Source organism: Pezoporus wallicus, unplaced genomic scaffold (assembly GCF_028554395.1).
Source record: "Pezoporus wallicus isolate ANWC-B61680 ecotype Strahan unplaced genomic scaffold, APGP_CSIRO_Pwel_v1 contig_7963, whole genome shotgun sequence".
NCBI lineage: Eukaryota > Metazoa > Chordata > Aves > Psittaciformes > Psittacidae > Pezoporus > Pezoporus wallicus.
In genome coordinates this window covers 174,443-196,414 of record NW_026637601.1, presented here as the reverse complement: position 1 = coordinate 196,414, position 21,972 = coordinate 174,443, and the positions used below count along the sequence as shown (strand labels likewise).

The following is a 21,972-nucleotide window of genomic DNA, read 5'->3' as shown; positions in this document are numbered from 1 at the left end:
TAAAGCTCAGATGCTATGTTATTTTTATGCCACTGTTTATGCCGTGTTTTCATCAGAGGTACCTAAAAGCTGTCCTGGGTGCTCTCCAGACGTGTGTGCTTGTGCCAGGTTTTGGAGCTAGGGAAGAAGTAGCCAGAAACTAGAAAGAAAAAGAAGTGATTTAAGCCTGAAATTACATCCACTGTGTCTCTCTGTGGCTCTGGTCAGTGAGGAGATGCTTGTGACATAGGTCTGACTGGCATGGCACATGCTATGGCAACAGGTCTCAGTATTTATCAAAGAAGAGCACTGGAGGGGGCTGGTGCATCCAGCCCTGCCTCTGTCAGCATCTCTCAGGACACCTCAGAGGTGAAGACAACCCATTTGAAGGGCTGCATGACTACAAGGTGTGTAAATCTCACCACACCTGAGCTCACTGTTGTCATCTCTTGCATTCAGCTTTTGCATCCCCTTTCTTGCCATGTCAGCCCTTGAAGCAGACTTTTGGCCGGGCTGTTTCTCAGCACATGGCTCAGTAACTCCACATTCCTTGTGCTGAGCTGGGTGCCCGTTGCTATAATTTCACCTGTTTGTGTCCCTTAATCTGTATTTGTTCCCTTGGAAGTGCAGGGAGATACATTAGGGCAGAGGCACTGGGTAAATAGAGCCAGCGCGCCGGGAGCAGTGATTAACGCAGGTAAACAGAGCTGGCTGCAGCGCACCCGCGGCCGCTGGAGAGGAGGGGACAGGCACCCGCGGCCGCCCGCCCCGGCTTTGCAGGGCAAATAAAAGCCGGGGCCATCGGGCACATCGGCAGGAGCAGGAGTGGGGCTGAAGCTCGCGTGGCAGGGGGGCAGTGGCTGGTGCCCGGGCGCTGGGTCCTGGCCACAGTGTGCCATGGGCGGGATCAGCTGCCACCACTATAAATAGGGCTGGTGACGCCGCTCGGCAAAACGAAAGCTGACCCTTGGAGTGTGGAGGAGGCAGCGTGGTCCGGGGAAGGGAGAGCGGAGCCGAGGAGGAGGTGTGGTGTGGTGTGGTGTGGTGTGGCTGTCCTGAGCTGGGGAGCCCAGCGGCACGTGCTCAGTGCCAACACAGCATCCACAGGGCTTTGGCACTTCCAGGACATGGACCTCAGTACTGGGGCAGGCCGGTGAAGGTGATGGCAGGAGCTCAGGTGGGGCTCCCCGTTGGGCCATGCCCCATGTCTGACTCTGACTCAGACTCCGAGGACACGGCTGTGGGTGGCACAGGAGCTGGTGCCAGGGCGCAGAACCCCTCTCAGGTCATCCACAGTGGTCACTTCATGGTGTCGTCCCCGCACAGCGACTCGCTGCCCCGGCGGCGCCATCACCACACCGAGCCCGAAGCGGCTGATCCCCGGAGCATCGACCCGACCCTCACCCGGCTCTTCGAGTGCATGAGCCTGGAGTACAGGTGAGTCCCAGGGATCCTTCGCTGGCATGTGTCTCACAGGCCCCCCTCGCTCTTTGAAGGCGTGAGGCTGGCTGAGCCCTACTGCCCATCCAGAAATTGATTGCAGCCTGGCATCTTCCTCTCCTTCTCCATTGGACTGCGATGTGCAATGTGCTCCAAACCCACCATCCTGGGGGGGCTGGGGGACAAAGAGCTGGGGTGGGTTCTTGGCTGTGGAGCCAGATGAGAAGTTCTTTCTCTCTTCACATGTAGCTTAACCCTTCTGCAACTTCCCATGAGATCTGGAGTCACCGCACCCAGCTGGGGCACCCTCATGGACAGATCCTGCACTCTCTGTAGAGCAGCAATAATCCTGTGGGCAGCCAACACTCAGTCTTTGGCAATCCAGCCCAGAGCAGGAGTCCTGCCTTCCCGTCCTTGAGTCTGCCCACGTGTCCCGAGGTTATTCTAGGGCATGCAGCAGCACTTGGGGCTGGATGGCTGCACAAGGCTTTGTCCAGGGCCTTTGAAAGCATCCCTCCTTTACTCCTGCAAAATGGGATGGGTGACTGCATCATTCCCCCAACCACACACATCAGCCAAACTCAGGATGGTAGGGACCTGCTCATCCCACAGCCTCTCAGTGACAGCAGCAGAGCCTGCGTCATGTCTCTTAGTGCCTTGGTTCACACTCTTGGACCCTCCCCTCTTTTGCCAAGGCCCCAGGGTTTTGAGTTCTCTCAAGCATAGCATCAGAGTCACTTGCTCTACTGGTGTCAGCACAAAACTGCTTACATAACTTTCCCAAAATGTCCAGGTGAAAACCTGGAATGACAATGCCCATGCAAAACCAAAACCTCAGCAAAACAGGCTTCAGGAGTTGTCTATCGCCTTGTTTCACACAGGGTCTCATTCCATTGCTGACCTTTTAGCTATGCCTTGAAGACCTTGAGTGCTGAACATGATGGAATATGTTGTCATGTTCCAGAGCAGGCCTGGTGACATGGGGCACTGGGACAGCGTTCCAAGGGTACTCGCTGCCACATAGCTGTGTACACCTGGCCCATGGCCACATCACAGATTGCAGGGTTTGCTCATGGCCAGCATGGAGCAGCCTCCTCCAAGGTGCTGGTGACGCTGGCACTCTGTGGGACCATGGTGAGCCTCAGCATGGGGGGACAAGACAGGGGCAAGTCACCCCTGAGTGCCACACACAGAGGACATTCAGGCACTGTTGGCCACACTCCTTCCCTCTCCCAGCCCCACACTTGCTGTGTTCTTACCCTTGCAGCTTGGGGCTGGAGGAGCAGACCCTGCTCCATCCCAAGTGCTCAAGCTCTTGACTCCTGAGATGCATCACAGCCTCTGGATGCCCCCGAGCTCTGGTGCTCCCTGGGCAGAGGGGAAAGGAGCAGGGTGTAGCTGCCTTGGCAGTGGAGCAGACCACAGCAGCTGGACACCACCCTTGGTTGGCCATGATGTTGCAGGCAAGGCTCCATCCCTCCAGCTCTCTTCAGCCTCTCCAGGCTGAACACACACGTCAGTCACCCTCCTCTTCTGTAATGTACATTAGTCACCAACCACCTTAGCACCCTGCTGCAGGATCACCCCAGTTTGTGAGCGTCCCTCTTTTGTCAGGGGCACCAGTCTGGACACAGTACCCACACTTGTCCTTCGCAGCGCTGCACGCAGAGAACTATCGCTTCTCCTGAGCTGCTGGCTGAGCTGTGACTGCCGCAGCCGCCCATCCCTTGCTGCCCAGGCACACACAGTTTCAAAGGCAATTCACTGAACTCTCTCTAAACAGTATCATTTTCCATGGCTGTAGCTCAACTTTCATAGAATCATAGAATCACAGAATGGTTTCGGTTGGAAAGGACCTTAGGGTCATCTAGTTCCAACTCTCCAGATTCATGGGGGCAGTTGTAATTCCTCCCCTCTCTAAGTCTCCTCCATGGCACTTCACAGATGTTTTTGGCAGTCGTGTCTCAGCTTGAGCAATCACCCTGAGGATCTGATGTATTATCCCTTCAGGGGCAGGATTGAGCATCATCCCCTTGCTGGGAAAGGAGCCCTCTCTCCACATCATGGCTGGCTTCTGGCAGTAACTTGCTTCTTCAGATCTCTCAAAGAGAAGCAAACCACCTCCTCCTCCTCCAGGTCTTCCTCCTGGTGCTGGGATGAAGCAGTTCCCAGGCCCTTTTTCCCAGTACCCATTTTCCAGGACACTTCCAGCAGCTCGCCTGCCAAAGACTTCATGAATGTCTTCCGCTCCTTCTCCTGCAACGTGCTGCATTTCTGAATCCCTTCTGAATCCCTTCCTTAGGCTGTTGTTTCTCCATGGGTTCACCTCCCTGCAGCCCCCTTGCCTTCATTCCCCCAAAAAGCGGAGCATGTGAAGCTGAGCTCCTTCAGGATCTCTTCACACTTTGGCCTTAGCATGGCCTCCCCACCCAAGCAAGCTCTTTCTCCCCGTGACTGCAGTGGGACTCCCAGTGTCCCGCCTGGCAGAGTTCACACACCTTCTTGTGACCCACTGCAGGGAGTCACTGGATGCCTGGCCTGGGGAACTGTCCTCCTGAAGGGAGAAAAACTGGGTGCAAAAACTGGCTGCAAATGGGAGCTGCAAACTGCAGCCACTCGTGGTGTTATATCTTGCACGTGCCTGTCCTGTGCTTCAGAAACCTTCTGTAGCTGCTCTTAGGGTGGGATGCAGATTTAACCTCCCCTGCTCCCCTGCAGATACTGAGAGGAGAGATTTAGGAGGCAGGGGCACCAGGCTGTTAAGCCACCTGGAGTATCAACCCTGCTCCTTTTGTGGTTTAAAACGAGGCAGGCTTCAGTTACACTCTTACACTCCCGACGAATCCATCCTCCTGGCAAGCTGATAGCAGGCTCTGAGGCTTTCCTAGCAGTGGGATGCTTCATATAGCTTTGCCATACTCTCTCATTGATTCTCTAATTCACAGCGCCTTGAACACTCATGCACCAGGGCAGAAAGCACCCAGGCAGAGATCACAGTGATACACACACTGAGCTGCCCTCTCCCGTTTCCTTCTCTCTGGATTATCCTGAATTTCCCTTTGCCCTCCCAGCAAATCACTCACCTCAGTCTCCCACAGCTCACCAGCGCTTGCCCGCAGCCCTGTGCATTAGCTCAGACCGGCTGGAAGCGCCTTGCACTGACGGGGCCACATCCTGGAATTGCTGGGTCCATCCCCACCATCTGAGGGGGCTTTGGACTCACCCGGACCTCAGAGTACCTGGGTGCTGCCTGTGCCCTGGCTGGACGGCGGCAGGAGCTGAGGGGGAGGCGGAGCTCGCTGCCGATGGAGCGGGACCCTTTGGGGCTCTGCGGTGGGTCAGGCAGTTTCTGCTGTGGATTATCCACATGAAGGGCAATAGTGGGTCAGGGGAAAGGAAAGGTTTGGGTGAACCCGTCCATGCTGAGCATGCTGTGCTGTCGCTAGTGGCAGGGAGCTCTGTGCCTTTTCTCTGTCATTTTCCAAGGATTTGGGGCTGATCCTGTCCAAGCAGTGGGCAGAGGAGCTGGCTGGTACTCAAGTCTGTTCCCACTCTAATGCACACGGGGGTCATATCTCCAGGGATCGCCAAGATACCCACCTTGGTTTGCAGCTATCCAGCTTCCTGGACAACTATTTGCAAGAGGACTTAGATCACAGAATCCCAGCCTGGTTTAGGTTGAAGGGACCTTAAAGCTCATCCAGTTCCACCCCCCTGTCACAGGCAGGGACACCTTCCACTGGAGCAGCTTGCTCCAAGCCCCTGTGTCCAACCTGGCCTTGAACACTGCCAGGGATGGGGCAGCCACAGCTTCTCTGGGCACCCTGTGCCAGCGCCTCAGCACCCTCCCAGGGAAGAGCTTCTGCCTAAGAGCTCATCTCAGTCTCCCCTCTGGCAGGTTAAAGCCATTCCCCTTGGCCTGTCCCTACAGGCCCTTGTCCCACGCCCCTCTCCAGCTTTCCTGCAGCCCCTTCAGGCACTGGAGCTGCTCTAAGGTCTCCCCTTGAGGAGCCTTCTCTTCTCCAGGCTGACCCAGCCCAGCTCTCTCAGCCTGGCTACAGAGCAGAGCTGCTCCAGCCCTCACAGCAGCTCCGTGGCTTCCTCTGGACTCACTTAAGCAGGTTCAACTGAAAGGACTTCTCATCTGGGGCACTCCATGCTTGCTCTGCAGGAAGGATGGTGGCTGCTCAAGAGGCAGAGCTGTGAGTGTAGTAGCACTTCAGTCTGGGAGTAAATACACAGAGCGGGTCCCTATCTAATCCGCAGTACACCCTATTAACACCTTTGTTGCAGCACTGCCCTCGAGTTAGCTCAGGCAGTGTGATGAGTGACCAAGCTGGAGCAGCAGCCTCTCCATCAGCAGAATGCGGTGAATTAGAAAAGCTCGTTTAGACAGTAGAGATTTGAAGGTGGATTTGAACACAGTCGGTTTTTTACTTGGAGGCACTTTTCAGGAAAATTGTGGTTAGATTTTTAACTTTCCTTTGTCAGACTCTGCATCTTAAAGCATAAAAAATCAAGGAAAAAACATTATTTTAGGAGCAAAAGCTGTGAGAAATGGAACATGAGCAGTCAGGACTTGCAGGGAATGCTGTCCTCTTTCAGCCACCCTGGGGCATGCCGCATCCCAACAGCCCTGCATCTACACCAGATCGTTCCTCCCCTCTCCTCTTGCTGTTGATGCAGAGCAGATTACTCACTTTGCCATGAAGGCAGGGGCTGCAACACCTTAAACTTTTGGACAGGCTGAATGAATCATGGAGCAAACCCAGGACCTACTGGACAAAACAGGGTCAGTGCTGACCCACACCAGGTTTGGTCTCAGGCTGAACCCTGTTCCCACCTCAGCCCATGCCCCCTTAGACGATGGTGGCACCTGCGTCCCCATTCCTCTGCAGCATGGGGCATCCTGGGACATCCCAAACCTTTCTCCTGTCTCAGCCTGGGGTTTGCATTCACCTTCCTGGGAAGGGTGGGGCCATTTCCAAGGCAAACCAGGGAGCAAAGATCAGCCTGATAAGCCCCAAACCTGAAAGGATTCTTAATGGGCAAAAAAGGCTGTTATGGCAAAGCCCAAAGGCAGCTCCCAGGACCCGCAGCAGCTCCGTGGCCACAACCCCACCAGCCCCAAGCATGGCCGAAGTGCACATCCATGGGCTGTGGTCCTGCCCTCATGCTGCCTCCCTTGCCCTGGCTGTTGGTGGGCGGCACCGGTGAGGGTGGCCAGGTAGCCTTGACCGGCACGATATGGCCACGTGCCCGGGAAACCCGTCCCTTCCATTGGCTCCTCTGCTTGGCACCACTGCGCCGTTTGCCTTGTGCCAAGGGGGAAAGTTCAAACTCCTGGTGATAGCAGAGTGGCCAGAGCACAGCCACGTCCTTAACTCTCTGCAGGCTGGAGCCTCAGGGACACCGGTCCTTCCCCAGCCCCTGGGGCCGCAGGGTGGGCTGGGTCCCTGTGGGGACACCATCCCCATCCACCCCATGGGTGGGAGCACCCGCTCGCAGCCACATCCCTGCATCAGGCTCTGGAGCCGAAGAGGTCCCCATCCTTGTTCCCTGCAGTGAGATGGGACAGCATCGCTCTCCTCTCCCCTCTACTCTGGCACGCTTCCTCCAGCTGGACCAGGACAGGGCTCTTTCTGCCTGCACTGCTGCCTGTTCAGGCTCTAACCTCGGGGGCAGCAGCCTGTTTGCAATCCAGCTCCTTGCTGGGGAGGGAGGGAGCCCCACTTGCTGGGCCGTGCCAGATTTCAAAAGGGCAGGTTAATGCAGAATGGGCCAGCCTTTGTTCAAGGATGCTCTGAGGTTTCACAAGCTTGAGTGAACAAGTGTGCTGCTGCTTAAAGCATTACCCAGCCACTGCTTTCATCCCTAGCACCTCCCTGGGAACATGGACTGACAGCATCTTGAGGGACCTAAGAGATGCTGGCAACGAGGGAATACAGTATCCCTAAACCCAGCCCAGGCCCTACTCCTCCTCCATGCATGTGCCCCACATAAGTGGGACCCAAAATAGCACTGAGCTCTTTAAGGGACAAACTCTCAGCATGGACTTCCTGGGGAGGGATGCTGTGCAGCCTCCAGCCTGCCCGAAAGGGCCCCTCCGTGCAGCCAACATTGCCCCGAGGCCATGCCCTCATGGGTGGGAGAGCTAGGGCAGCTGCTGAACTCGCAGGCAGAGGGGAAAAGGACCCCAGAGTAAGGCAGAGTGACCCCAGCATCCCCATGGAGCTGCTGGGGCAGCAGGACCCCGAGGACCTCCCTGGTCAGAGCACAGCAGGTCATCTCCCCTCAGCTGGAAGGAAACAAGACAATCAGTGAAATGAGGCTGCCTGCACGGCGGGCCCCATTAGGGACATCACTGCACCACAGAGAGCTACAGAACAAACACAGCTGCTGCTGGGAGCTGGGAAACGGGAAGGAGGGAGGGCTGGGGGCTGCGATGGGGGCACAGGTTTGTAGGGCATGGGTGTGGAGAAGAGCTCAGGGCAGTGCTGGGCTGAGGGCAGGGCTGGTCCCGCTCTGTGCCCGCCTTGGGGCACAAGTGAGTGTCCCTTAATGTCTATAACGTACTCCAGTTTGCTCTCTTGCCTTCCCAGACCCATGCAGATGCCTGCCCTTCTACCTGCCCCTGCCCCAGCTGAAGGGAGATTTTCCAAGCCTTGCCTGGCATTAAAAGGAGTGTCAGAAATAGAACCACAGAATCCCAGCCTGGTTTGGGTTGGAAGGGACCTTAAGGCTCATCCAGTCCCAACCCCCTGCCACGGGCAGGGACACCTTCCACTGGAGCAGCTTGCTCCAAGCCCCTGTGTCCAACCTGGCCTTGAACACTGCCAGGGATGGGGCAGCCACAGCTTCTCTGGGCACCCTGTGCCAGCGCCTCAGCACCCTCCCAGGGAAGAGCTTCTGCCTAAGAGCTCAGCTCAGTCTCCCCTCTGGCAGGTTAAAGCCATTCCCCTTGGCCTGTCCCTCCATCCCTTGTCCCAAGCCCCTCTCCAGGTTTCCTGTAGCCCCTTCAGGCACTGGAGCTGCTCTCAGGTCTCCCCTTGAGGAGCCTTCTCTTCTCCAGGCTGATCCAGCCCAGCTCTCTCAGCCTGGCTCCAGAGCAGAGCTGCTCCAGCCCTCGCAGCATCTCCGTGGCCTCCTCTGGCCCCGCTCCAACAGCTCCACGCCCCTCTTGTGCTGCTGCCCCAGAGCTGGATCAGGGCTGCAGAGGGTTCTCCCCAAGCAGAGGGGGAGATGCTGCAGTGAGGCAAGAGCCCCAGTACCACATCTCCCCAGGCGTCTTTCCTGGGCAGGAAACTTTCTTTGCATCCCCTGGGGCCAGGATGGAGACGTGCTGGTGGGAGGCAGCGGGGTCCCTCCCTGGTGCCGGGTTTGAGCCTCAATCTGCTTTAGTCCTAGGGGCTCGAGAAGCCTCATGTGGGTCTGTGAAGCCCATGGTTTAGGTCTGTGCTGCTCCCAAGGTGAACATGACCTCAGGGTGCTCTGATGGGAGTTCCCATAGGTGCCTGGCTAACAGCCTGCAGCACGGCCACATGGCAGCTCCTGCCCCAGATGTGCCACCAGGTCCCCTCTCGAAACACCTCCCTCTTGTGAGACCCTGAACTGGGCAGGCTCGGGGATGGTGCCCCTCAGCCTCTCCTTCGCTTGGTGTTTTAGTGGGAAGCTGGTGTCTCCAAAGTGGAAGAATTTCAAGGGGCTGCGGCTGCTTTGCCGGGACAAAATCCGTCTCAACAATGCTATCTGGAGAGCATGGTACATCCAGTGTGAGTACAGAGCCAGATCCCCTGTGCCTGCTGAGTGCAGGCAATGCCAGGCGGGATGGGGCTGCCCAGGGATGGACCCACAGGTAAAGCCAGCTGTGTGCTCCGCTGTGCAGATGTGGAGCGGAGGAAGAATCCTGTGTGTGGCTTCATCACCCCGCTTGAGGGCTCGGAAGCTGATGAGCACCGAAAACCAGAGGTAGGGCACGGACCCTTGCAGGAGCAGGTCTGCGCAGCACAGGGGGAGCTGGGGACGCACAGGGGCAGAGCTCGCTGTGTGTCACAGAGCTGCTGGGAAGGTGTTTCTGATGTGGCACAAGGAAACCAGCCCTGGCTGTGGGGGTCTGGGGGCTGTGGGGATCAGCCCTCACTCCCCTGTCCTGCCCCACCAGGCTGTTGTGCTGGAGGGCAACTACTGGAAACGCCGCATCGAGGTGGTGATGAGGGAGTACCACAAGTGGAGGATCTACTACAAGAAGCGGGTGAGTGGCTCTGCCCACGATGCTGCCTGTCCTGTGGTGGTGCCAGTGGTGGGGCAGGACATCAGCGTACCCAGCATGGACCCATGGCTGACCGGGAGCAGGATGTGGATGGCTCTTGCCAGTATGGGAGGGGATGCTGGCTGCTCACATGGTGCTGATGGGGTGGAGTTCAATGGGAACGCCATCCCATGCTGTCTTCGGTGCTGGGTGTGCTCTGCCTGACTGTCCCCTGCCTTTTGCACCCTCTGGGGCTGGGTTTGGCAGCGCACCCACAGCACACATATTGGGGTGGGTCGAGCAGAGCCAGCACTGGGGCTGGGCTGGGATTCACAGGCATGCTGCTGGCAGCCACATCTCACCCTGCCAGCACGTGCTGCCAGGCAGGCTGAGTGGCTCCGTGCTGCTCTGGTTGCCTGCTCTGCTCAGGCTCGCATCACAACCTTGGCCTCCTGCCACGCGGGGTGGAGCGTGGTCCAGCCTCACCCCCAGCTACTTGCTCGGGACCCATAAAGGCCGGGGTGACACAGGCAGGCAGGGTGCTGGCAGTCACACACAGCACCGGTCCCACCACTGCCACAGCTGCTCAGCCCAAACCCTGTGGGGTAAAGGCAGATGTGAGCTCATGGCAGCCACCCTGAGCCCTCCAGGGACCTCCATCCTAAGTACTGCTCCCTTCTGCCCTGCCCCACACTGTGCCTGCCTCAGCTGGGGGGTGACATGGGCTATCTTCGCCTTCCAGCTCCGAAAGACCACCAGGGAGGAGGAGGTCTCCAGCCCAAAGCAGGTGAGTCGGCTGGGGAAGGGTGGGGAGGGGGCATTAGGGGGGCACAACGCAAACCCCTGCACTGGGCAGCTTGGGAGGAGGGCAGGCAAAAGCACCAGGGCATTCCAAGCCTTATGGGATGGGATGCCAAGTCCTTAGGATGCCGCACTCACACTTGTGGAAGTACCAATGTGCCAGGTGTGAAGCTTTGGAGTGATAAATGCTGTAGGGAGCATGGGAGCTGGCAGGGAGCGCAGGTGGGGAGCCAGGCATGGGCCCTTCCCACTCGGCTCCTTTGCTCATCTCATGCAGGATGAAGATCTCTGGAGGCCAATGGAGAAATGGTGCAACCAGCTCTTCTGCAACGTGGTGCCCATGCTGCTTGGGGATGAGGAAGAGGAGCCAGGGGGTAGGCAGCACTTTGACTTGGACACCTTCCTCTCGGACATCTCTGACACCCTCTTCACCATGACACAGACGCCCAGTGCCCATGAGGCACTCCCCGAGGATGGTAGGTGTTCCAGACCATGCTCTAGCAGGATCCAGAGGAGGAGGTCCAGGTGGGCAGCACACGCAGTAGCCCCTTGCTGCTTCTTGGCCTTGACCCTGGGAGCTGCTGCCTGTGTCTTTTGAGCAGAGAGGATCCCCTGGCATCCTTCCTGCTGGGGCAGGAGGGGGGGATGCTACAGAGTGAGAGCTCTATTTGGGAAGAGTGGGAGCACCCCCTCCTTGGGTGGCTCCCTACAAACTGCCTCAGGTGGGGTGTGCTGAGCTGCCCAGGCAGCACTAGACCCATGAGGGACCTTGCACCAGACTCCAGGGCAGTGCTGCCAGCCCTGGGTGAGGAGCAGACAGGGCCTGCCTTCCATGGCCACCCTCTGCTGACCCTGCCTGGCCAGGTCCCTCGTGCTCCTGCAGCACCAGGTGGGTCCTGTGCCAAGGATCAACTTTTCCCTGGAGTTCTTGAGCACTGGATGAGGTCCCAGGGGCACTGGTGGGCAGGATGGTGGGGATGGGATGGTCCTGGGTCTCCACAGAGGGGGCACCACCTCCCTGCCAGCACAAGGAGCAGCGACACAGGGTGACTCTGGGGTGCCAGAAAGGGTTGCAGCCAGGCAGGTATGAGGGCAGGGGTGGGAGGAACCCTGAAGGGGGTATTGAGGGTGCTGTGTGCCTGGGCCCCAGCGTTGCAGCTCTGCCCTCTTCCAGCCTATGTTGGGAATGCTGACATGATACAGCCGGACTTGGCGCCCCTGCAGCCCAGCCTGGATGATATGGAGATCTCAGGTAAGAGCCAGCCGCATCCCACACAACCCAGCACGGTCTGCGCCCCACTGCAGCCCAAAACTGGCCAGGCAGCAGCAGGAGCTGCAGGGGTGGCCTGAAAGCACCAGACATGCCCTGGCATGGAAAAGGCAGCGTGCACGGGCAGGGTGTTGCGGCAGGCTGTGGGGCAGGGGCTCCGCTGCCTGCCTGCACCCGGGGCAGAACCTCAGCGGCTCCGGATTTCTACAAAGAGAAATCTGGCGGTTCCCAGGGTGCTGAACCACCTCCCCTCGGCGGCAGCCAAAGGACAAGTGTCCTCCGCAGGAGAGGGGAAACCTCTGGAGAGCAGGTTCTGTGCTGCTGTGTCCCCCTGCCCAGCCATCGCCAGGCTGAGCAGCCACGGGGGCTGCCTTAGAAGTGGGTCCCCGTGCTGGGCGGTGCTCTGCCCCTGCCAGGGACGGTGGCAAACCTAGCACTGATGGCCACCTGGGGCAAGGGGGCTGCTGAGGGGACACCAGGAAGTGGGCAATGGCAGCCTCCTCCCATGGAGCCATGCAGGCTCTGAGCTGTGCCGTGAGATCAGCTGGGACACGTCCTGGTCCCCAGTGTCCTCATATGCCAGGGCAAGGCACTGCCGGTACACGTTGCACTGGGGACCAGCTCTGCCCTCAAACATGCCAGAGCCAGCGTGTGTTGGTTATTGCAGCCTTCCCGGTAGCTGGTGGCCTTGGGCAGCACCAGCATCTCTGGACCCCTCTGTGCATCCATCGGCACCCTGTGAGCTCCACAGCCATCTCCACTTCCTTTGGCAGGAGGAAACAGGGGTGCTTGCACCACACGGCCATAGCGTGATGCAAGATAAGATGCTGCCAGGGACTAGGCTGGGACACTCTGATGTGCTGGGACAGGCGGGGGGATGCCCCAGGGAGGGATGTGACGGGAAGGCTCTTGGAGCATCCTTTGGCTCCTTCCTTCCAGAGGTCTCATCAGGGTGAGACCCTTTCTGGGAAGAGGGTCTGTTCCCACTGCTGGCCCTTTGCCTCCTGTCCCCAGGTGCCCCAAGTAGGTGCCAGTCACTGGTAGGTGGAACAGCTCCAAATGGGTCACAGTGACACATGACGAGTGTCCCTTGCCCTGAGAGACCCTGCACAGTGCTGGCAGTCTGCACTAACCCCTCTCAAGCAGCACCTCACCACAAGTGTCACAGGAGCAGGCCCAGAACTTGCCGTTTGTGCCATTTGTGCCACCACATGGCACAGCCTCATGCTCAGCAGGAGATGGCAAGGGGCACAGGGGTACCCATCTGAACCAATACATTTCTATTAGCAGCCAAGTTGTCTTTTGTTTCCTGGGTAAAAGGCCAGCATTTTGCTCCAGGGTGTTCCATGCGAATGGAACAGGTCTCACTGCAAGCCACTTCATTGCAGGAGAGAATCTTTTCCAAGGAATGTTTAAGGCCAGGTTGGACGGGGCTGGGAGCAATCTGCTCTATTGGAAGATGTTCCTGCCCATGGCAAGGGTTGGAACTGGAGGAGCTTTAAGGTCCCTGTAACCCAAACCATTACAGGACAATGTAATTCATGTTTTGCCCAAACCCTGGAGATCCACATGGAGGGACTGCTGGGGCTGGGGAGGGACTCACGTCCAGCTGGGGTCAGAGACAGCATCCCAGGTATGGCCTGTGTGCCCCAGGGCTTTTGTGCTCCCGTGAGTGGGAGTCCTGTCCCAGACATGGCGTTTCCTGGGATGCTGTGCAGAGCAGCCCTGCTGACAGGCCTGTGACAGCGATGAGGGAGGTGGGTGTACGCTGGGCAGAGGGCGTGTGTGGGGCAGGGATGTAGGAGCAGAGGTGTTCGCAGTCCATGTGATGGGCAGTGCCAGGTCATGAATGCACAGGGCTGTGGGATGACTGGGGAGAGCAGATGGGGGCTGAATGCTGGGAGCAGGCTGCCAGAGCCAACCTAATCGTGTCCCTAAGGCCACTTTTCCAGCAGGGTGTGGAGCAGGAAGCCTTGCACAGAGCACCATGGCGCCCACGTGCAGGGTGGGCACTGGGTCAGCACAGGGCTCACAGGGTCACAGGGCTGCCACTGTGCCTGGTGGTGGTGGCAGAGCTCAGCGCCTGTCAGTCAGCACAGGCAAACCAATCCCCAAAGGAGGAAGCTCCTCATGTTCGCAGTGGGCGCCGGAGCACGGTGTGGGGCGGATGGAGAAGTCCTGATGGCAGATGCAAGGGAGCAGCCGGGCCCCGGGCCCTGCTGGCACTGCGCTCCAGGTAGGACCCATACAGGGCACTGGGGTGCAGGGGGCAGCGCTGGCATCCCATGGGGTGGCATCACCCCACCATGCTGCAGGGCTCACTCGGGGCCTGAGGCCAATGCTGGAGTGTGCTTGGTTTAGGAATGGGTTCTGTAGCCCCAGTGCCAGCCCTGGGTTTGAACGGGATGCCAAAGGTGTGGTGTGCCATCCGCATGGGCTCTTCTCCTGTGAGCAGTGATGTGCCCTGGCCACACCGTACTGCTGGGGAGAAGTCAGGGTGATGCAATGATGGAGAGGAGTGTGGGCAAGAGCTGTGGGGTGGGGAAGAGGTAAGAAGAAGGGGGGACAGGGCTCCTGGGGGCTGCCAGCCACCTTCCATCCCTGCAGCAGAGCAAGAGGCACAAGAGGAATTGAATCTACAGAGCTGGGCAGCAGAAATGCCTATAAATACCCGCAGAGCTTCAGTGTGCCGTGTGGGCATGACGAAGAGCTGGGGGCAGCGTGGAGTTGGGTGCTGCACCCTCGGGAGATTGAGACCCTGCCTGGCAGCACCATAGCCCACAATGAGTGGAACGGCAGGGATGGCTCTGCCAGGCTCCCTGGCATTCACCGTGTCCTTGGTAGGGGGAAGGGGCAGGCTGAGGGCTGAGTGGGGCAGCTCAGGGATGGCACTGCACTGTCTCGCACTGGGGTTACCCTTGGCTGCCAGCACATGGCATCGCTGGAGTCATCACCGTGCTCAGCTCCGTGGCATCGCACTCTGCTGCCATGTTTGCTTCTCTGATGGAGATTCAGAAGGGTCTCAGACCTTTGCAGGTCCCAGCCAGGGCACCCTGGGTGCCGGAGGCTGCGCCACACTGGAGGCAGAGCAGAGTCCTGCGGCATGGCTATGCCTGAGGGCACCAGAGACAGCATGTGGACTGAGCCGGGCTCTGCAGGAAGTGAGATGGAGCCTGGGGCAGTGATGGTCATGCCAGCCAAGGGGTTGGGAGCATGGCTGGGTGCTCCCCAGCGGGGATGCCAGGGTTGCTGCTCAGGCACAGAGTCAGTGCCAGTCTGCAAACGCAGCCAGCACTCCTGCTGCATCCTACCGGGAAGCATCCAGCAGCCCCAGCCCCAGCTCAGAGTCATCCTCTCCAGGGAACACCATCCTGGTGGCACTGCCCGAGCCAGCACCGGCACAGACAGCCACAGCGCCAGCACCAAGCAGAGCCGAAGCTCGTTTCCCCAAGGAGGTGGCTCAAAGCTCAGGCCAGCCCTTTGCACCACAGCGTCTGGGCCTGCGGAAGGAGCAGGGTTGTGGGAAGGGGAGAGGAAGGGAGAGGGAGTCGCGGCAGGGTCACGGGGCTCAGCTTCGGGAAGGCCATGGGATGTGGTTAGCCGCAGGCTGCACGCACGGCACTGCTGGGGGGGGGGGGTAAGCGCTCGCCGTGACTCCAGGGGAGCGTCCCCCATGGCTGGGGGATGCTGTGAGCTGTGCCTCTGAGCCTGCCAGCTGTGGCTGCCCCACAGCCTGGGGGTCACCGGGCCTGCCCCACGCTGGAGCTGGTTCAGAAGGGGATGTACAGCCACCTAGCCCTGGGAGCAGCCCTGCAGCATGAGGTGCCTGGCGGGGTGTCAGGATGGGGTCCCCTCCCTTGGGTGGCACCCTTGGGCGGGTGTTCCTATCCCCTTGATGTGGCAAGGCTGGCCACGGGTGCAAACCTCTGGCAGTGCTGGTAATGGGGTACAACTTTACCCAGTGTGCCCTGGGGCTTGACATCCCCTCTCTGGGATGGTTTGCTGATGCCCCTCACTCTGTCTCCACAGATATCTTCACCAGCCACCGGCCACTGCCACCACAGATGCAACCAGGCTATCAGGAGCCACCCTGCTTCATGCCCATGGCTGAGCCCTTGTTCAGTGACGGGGGGTGCCTGATGGGTGCTCGGGGGCTGCCCGCAAGTCCCGAGGCCCCGCTCTCACCCGCCGCCCTCCTCCAGGTGAGCAGGACCACAGCCCACGGCCCGCGGCCACAGTGCCCCGGCACCCCTCTGACCATCTTGTGTCTCCTGCAGCCCGGCGGTGCCTCCCAGCTTGGCCTCCACGGCGCCTTCCTGGGCCCCGAGCTCCCCCCAGCCCTGCTGCCCCCCAACACCCCCACCACAGTGCCCAGCGACCTCAGCCCCCAGCTCCGACACAAGCCCCTGCTGCAGTACGGGCCCCCCAGCCTGGAGCCACCAGGACCCCACTACCCCCCTCCCAGCCTGTCCCCCGGGGCATCAGTGCTGAGCCCGGACCCCCTGTGCTCCCCCATCTCAGCACCTCGCTGCAAGTTCCCCTACCCCAGCTCCCCCAGCCCCTCGCTCCTCGTCCATCCCACATCCCCCCTCCCAGCACCCTGCTTCGCCCCCCATTCCCCGGAGCTGGGCTATGCTGTAGGCATGGTGCCCCCGGGGTACCCCGGCCCGGCTGCCCCCGAGCTCCTGCCTCCCCCCCTGCTGGGCGACCCCAGGTTTGCCCCCCCCAAGGGGCTGCCCCAGGGCAGGAGCGCGCGGCTGAAGGCAAAGCCCAATGGCACCAAGGGGAAGAGGCTGCCGGGACCCCCCCCACCGACACCCCTGGCCATGCCCAACCCCCGCCTGAGCCAGCTCCTGACTGCAGGTAAGGGGGCCCGGGGCCAGCCACTGGTGGGGGGAGATGCTGGGATGGGGGATCGGAGGTGGGACCCTGCTGCCTCCCTGGGGTTGGGTGCTGGGGATGCTGGGCAGGGCGTGTGGCTCTCCCCACAGTGAGGCAGCCCCAAAGCCGGGGGGAAGCCATGCCCAGGGAGGTCTCCCCGCAGGGCTCAGCCACGGGCACCACTGCCAAGTCCCTGTGTCCCCAGCCTGCTCTCCTGTTGGCACAGAGGGGCTGAGGGGTCCTGCCCGACCTGCTGCCCATACATGAGATGGGACAGGTCCCACGGAGGCTGTCATGAATGTCTGGGGTGGGCTGCGGGTCCCTGCCTGCACCAAGGCTCCTGAAGATATCCCTGCTGTAGGGAGCAAAGGCAGCTCTCTCTCTAGGGGCTGCTTTACCCTTCTCTGATGCAGACAGGCAGGGAAGGGCTGCAGCAATGCCTGTGCTGTGAGCTGGTTGTCCTGGGGGGCAGAATAGGTCCCCAGGGCTCCAGCACCCTCACACAGCAGTTCCCTTCTGCTCCCTGCCCTCTGCAGCCAAGCAGGAGCCAGTCCTGGATGCCCCAAGCCCGATAGGTGAAGGACTCGTGCCCACATCCCCTGTTTCCCTGGTAAGCACCTGCCTAGCCCCCGGGTTGGGAAGTGCCTCCCCAGATCAGACACTGCCTTCTCCTGGTTGCTGGGCAGGGGTTGAGCTAGGGCAAGGGGGTAGATGGGGCTCTGTGGGGTCACCCTTTGCAATATGGAGCTGGACAGGCACAGGGAGAAGGAGGTGGCATGTGGGGCAGGAATCACCTGTAAAGAAACAGGGTGGAGGTGGGAAGCATCCCTTTGCAGGGCCCCTCTCCTGGGGCGATGGGGCTGGGGCTGCCCTGCAGATGGTTGGAAGGAGTTGCATGTCCCCTTTCCCTGTCCCCCCGCAGATGTTCTGATGTCAGTGCCTGGGCACCCACCAACCCAAAGGGAAGGTCTGGTCCCCGGCGCACGTGGGGTGCTGGGCCCCCAACCTCCTCCTTCCCTCTGCCTTCTCCCTCCAGCAGAGCACTGTCCCCGACGTCCCTGCCACCTTCCTCTCCAGAATGGCCCAGCTGAGCCCAGGGCTGGCTCCTGGCTCCAGCCCTTCCCAGGTGGTGTCGGTGCCGCTGGCAGGCACCCAGCCGGGCCCGCTGCTGGTGCCCAAGGCAGAGCGGCTGTCCCCCACGTCGGCTTGCGGTGAGTCTGGGACGCGCGAGGGAGCTCCCCAGGACACTGCATCCCCTGCAGGGAGCCTGCACCAAACCTCATGGGGATGTTTCAGATTTACTTCAATCCCAGATATTTACATTGAGCCGGCTGAGCATGGAGCAGATCTTTGTGTGTGGGAGGGAGGGCATAGTCCCTTCACCTGCCTTCTTCTACAGGGACAAAAGCAGAAACAGGAAAAGACAGAAAGGACCAAAATGTCGGGCTGTGGTTTTGAAAACCCGGAGCTTGGGTTTTGAGCAGGAAGTGCCCTGCTTTCACCCACAGAAACCAGAGCGGTGTCTGGAAACCAGGCTCTGGTCTCACCAGATCACAGCGTTGCTGCCTTCAGTCCGCTCTCCCGGCAAATTCCACCACAAGAAACACTGGGAACTTCAAATGTCACATTCCAGATGTTCCCATTTCTGAGCCGTTGTGAAAAATGAGTGGGATTTGGGATAAGAGAAACTGATAAGATTTGGTTGGATGCTGGGGCAGATGCCCTGGGGTTGGGGTAGTGCTGCAGGCTGCTCTTCTCTGCCCATCCCAGTGTGGGACCCTGATGTCAGCCCATCATGAGGGGCTGCTGCTGCCTCTCTCCCCAGAGCATCACTTTCCCTTTTCCAGGCATTGACTGGCCCAAGCCTGGCCAGGCTTCCCCGAGACCCACTGCAGGGCTGGGCACTGGCATCCCCCTGCACCATCCCGTGTCATGTCGGGGCAGGCCTGAGCCCAGCAAGGTACACCAGGAGCTATGGGAGGAACCAACTCCATATGCACCCCCCTTCCCTGCTGCCTTCCAAGCTTCCCCCATACCCTCACTACAAACTTTGGGCAAGCCCAGCCCCACTGGGGCCGGTGGCTCGGGGCTGCCCCTGCTGCCAGGAGGTGCCTGATGGCACTTCTCCACTGGCAGGTGGAGAGCCGCCGCATCACACACATCTCCGCTGAGCAGAAGAGGCGCTTCAACATCAAGCTGGGCTTCAACACCCTGCACAGCCTGGTGAGCACGCTGAACGCCCAGCCCAGCATCAAGGTGAGTGCCCAGGGCTGCATGGACCGGCCAGCCCTGAGCATGGAGGGACAAGGTGTGTCCCCTGGAGATGCTGCATCTCCAGCCTGCCCCAGTGCAGGGAGCTCCTGTCCTGTGCCCCAGCCCTTGGGGCAGGAGGGTGCAAGCCCCCAGCAGGCACATGGAGACCCATATGGTGCAGCTATGCCAGGGTGGTCTGGGCACTGGAGCAGGGCACCTCTTGCGCTGCCAGCCCTGCTGCACCGGGTGCCCCACAGCCCGCCAGTCCCAGCAGCTGCCTGCGTTGTCTCACGCTGTGGCCCCTCAGGTCAGCAAGGCCACCACCTTGCAGAAGACAGCCGAGTACATCTGCAAGCTGCAGCAGGAGCGGGCAGCCCTGCAGGACGAGGCACAGCGGCTGCGGGAGCAGATCGAGGAGCTCAATGGCTCCATCAAGTAAGTGGGGCATGGCTGGGGCAGGCAGGAGGGAGCCACTGCCTGCATCGGGGTACCCAGGCAGGGCAAGCGCTGGGGAGGCAGCAGGACACAGCAGGTCTCCCGAGCACCTCCCAGCACCTGTACTTGACTCTGCCCCACCTCAAACCCTGTTTGGAGGAGGGATGATGCTCAAGAGGCAGTGCCACGTGGGACCAGCACATGAGGCAGTGCCCCACAGCTGCCCTGGGAGGGGGACACTGCCTGCTCACCCCTGCTGAGAGCTCAGGTCCTGCCGGAGCCTCTCCCCACGGGGCAGCCCTGTGGCTCCCAGTCTCCTAAACATGGACCCACAGCAGTGCTGGTGCCCCACAGCCTCTGCCAGGAGCAGCTGCCAGCCACAGGGGTGCCCATCACACGCCAGCGCTTCGACCAGATGCGCAGCATGTTTGACGAGTACGTCCGCTCCTCCACGCTGCAGAACTGGAAGTTCTGGATCGTATCCTTTGGGGCCAGTGCCTGCAGCTTGCTCAGAACCCTCCACCAGACACCAGGTCCTCAGCTCCACCCGCTTCTCCTGGGTCTGTGGGATCTCTCCAGCTCAAGAGGCTCTGGAGGCCATGGGGAGATGTTTCCCAGCCAAGGGCACATGGTGGGACATGCTGAGATGCTGAGATGAGGAGGCAGCTTCTGTTACAAGGGAGCAAACCCTGTAGGTGTAAATGGTCAGTCCTTGGGGAGGAGTCACTGGCAGAGCTGAGCTCGTGCAGGTAAGAGCTCCTGGCAATGTGGGAACTGGCTCTGGGACACAGCAGCCATCAACTAGAGATTAGGAAAGGTCCAGACACAAAGTTGGTGACATGATGGCTTGGTCTTGGTGGCCACGTGGCACACATTGGAGACACAGGTGTGTCCATGCCTGGGACACAAGTCTGGGCTCCATGTGGTTGGAAGAATGGAGGAGACGAAGGGCCAGGGAAGAATGGAGGAGACCAAGGGCCAGGGAATGGGAGGTCAAAGCAGTGCACAAAATCACCAGCCTCCAGTGGTGGTCCCAGCAGAGGAGCACACCGAACACACTGGTGTCATGCCCTGCTCCTGGTCACTCCAGAGGACACTGCACTAGTAGTCTCCTTGAAGAGTTGTCTTGTGTCTAATCAACCATTTCTGGCAGCTTCAGCTGTGATGGGGGTGACACAGCTCTCCCACTGCCTCCTGGGTGACACTCAGATCCCCATCGCCCCAGCAGTATGGGCTGGTGCCCAGCATGGTGCTGTGCTGAGAAAGGGACACAGCAGGTCTGCCCAGGTCTGGGCAGGGAGGTTTGTCCTGCTGCCTGTAGGAGAGTGCTGCCTGAACCTTACAGGTGGAATCCATGCTCTTGGCAAGGCTGGCCCTTAACTCCTCTGCTCCCATCAGTTCAGTATCATCATCCGGCCCCTCTTTGAGTCTTTCAATGGCATGGTCTCCACGGCCAGCATGGAGAGCCTCACGCAGACGTCTCTGGCCTGGCTGGATCAGCACTGCTCCCTCCCAGCGCTTCGGCCAAGTAGGTGTCCCTGTGCCTGTCTGCAGCACCCTGAAGGAGCGGGGCTGGCCCACGGCATGGACTGATGAGAAAGCAGAGAGGGGGAAAAGGACAGGGGTGTCCCGGGGGGGAGCGGGGCTGGCGCTGCACCATGCTGATGCTGCACGGGAGGGAAGCACCCGCTGGATGCTCCGGGGCTGTGTGCTCGGTGCTTTTCCATGTTCCTTTCACACCCGTGCTCCAGCCTGCGGAGAGCCTGTGTCCCGGCTGGGCAGGGCTCGGAACAGGGGTTTCCCTTCAACTTTCCTGCTGTGGGCTGTGTCAGGGACGTGTCAGGAAGAGCCATCTCCCCCAGGATGGGTTCACCCTTTCAGCCCTCAGGGCATGGGGGCAGTTCTCATGTCCCACGTCTCCCCGCAGCCGTCCTGAGCTCCCTCCGGCAGCTGAGCGTTTCCACCTCCATCCTGAGTGACCCAGCCTGCATCCCCGAGCAGGCGACGCGGGCAGTGGCGGGGATGGGCCGTGGTGGCTCCTCGTAGCTGCTCCCGGCCCGGCTTTCCCAGACCTTCGGTGCTGAAGGACGAGCACCCAGCAACGCCTGCAAGGAGCCGCCGGCAGCGCCACCACGGCCGGGCCGCTCGGGAAGGGGCACGCCTGGCAACAGCCGGGTCCCCTCCCGTGGGAGTCCCTGCCTGCGCGGGGCAGAGGCTGCACCCGGGGCCGGCCAGACGCCAGAGCGGCGCATCGGGGTCCTGCGTGCCCGGGGCCGGGAGCCCGGGGCAGTGGGAGCTGCGGGGCGGCGGTGCCCGGCTGCTCTGACTGATAAAGAGCTCGCTCTGCCCACAAGCCCACAAGCGTGGTTCTTCCTGAGTCGGGTCTGATCTGCCGCGGGGCAGGGGCTGGGCAGGGTGAGGGCAGCGGCTGAACACGGGCAGAGGCACGGGCAGGGGCAGGGGCACGGGCAGAGCACGGGCAGGGCACGGGCAGGGGCACGGGCAGGGGCTGAGCACGGGCAGGGGCAGGGGCACGGGCAGGGGCTGAGCACGGGCAGGGGCAGGGGCACGGGCAGGGGCTGAGCACGGGCAGGGGCAGGGGCAGGGGCAGGGGCACGGGCAGAGGCACGGACAGGGGCAGGGGCAGGGGCTGAGCACGGGCAGA

The 21,972-nt window shown here is 60.5% G+C and overlaps 1 protein-coding gene across 6 annotated transcripts; it reads left to right on the top strand.

The window, feature by feature from the left end:
* Positions 1-905: 905 nt before the first annotated feature.
* Positions 906-21,477, top strand: MLXIPL (MLX interacting protein like). 6 transcript variants are annotated; one of them, XM_057406494.1, is made up of 19 exons: positions 906-1,003; positions 1,087-1,156; positions 1,306-1,416; positions 9,085-9,191; positions 9,305-9,387; positions 9,581-9,670; positions 10,410-10,454; positions 10,746-10,944; positions 11,643-11,720; positions 15,768-15,940; positions 16,016-16,601; positions 17,156-17,229; positions 17,656-17,830; positions 18,467-18,579; positions 18,756-18,875; positions 19,180-19,307; positions 19,662-19,785; positions 20,706-20,835; positions 21,235-21,477. In XM_057406494.1, exons 3-19 carry the CDS (start codon positions 1,400-1,402, stop codon positions 21,351-21,353), a joined length of 2,361 nt encoding a protein of 786 aa, XP_057262477.1. In that variant the 5' UTR covers positions 906-1,003; positions 1,087-1,156; positions 1,306-1,399; the 3' UTR covers positions 21,354-21,477. The 6 variants fall into 6 exon arrangements, with proteins under 6 accessions (XP_057262477.1, XP_057262476.1, XP_057262475.1 ...); XM_057406493.1 differs by lacking the exon at positions 906-1,003 and having other exon boundaries at positions 1,014-1,156; XM_057406492.1 differs by lacking the exon at positions 906-1,003 and having other exon boundaries at positions 1,014-1,416; positions 17,659-17,830.
* The last annotated feature ends 495 nt before the right edge of the window (positions 21,478-21,972 follow it).

Coding starts and splice junctions, on each gene's coding strand:
- MLXIPL (XM_057406488.1), top strand. CDS start 1,142: ATGGCAGGAGCTCAGGTGGGGCTCCCCGTTGGGCCATGCCCCATGTCT. Junction 17,831..18,466: donor GTCCCCCACGTCGGCTTGCG/GTGAGTCTGGGA, acceptor TCCCTTTTCCAG/GCATTGACTGGCCCAAGCCT. Junction 19,308..19,661: donor GAGCTCAATGGCTCCATCAA/GTAAGTGGGGCA, acceptor GGTGCCCCACAG/CCTCTGCCAGGAGCAGCTGC.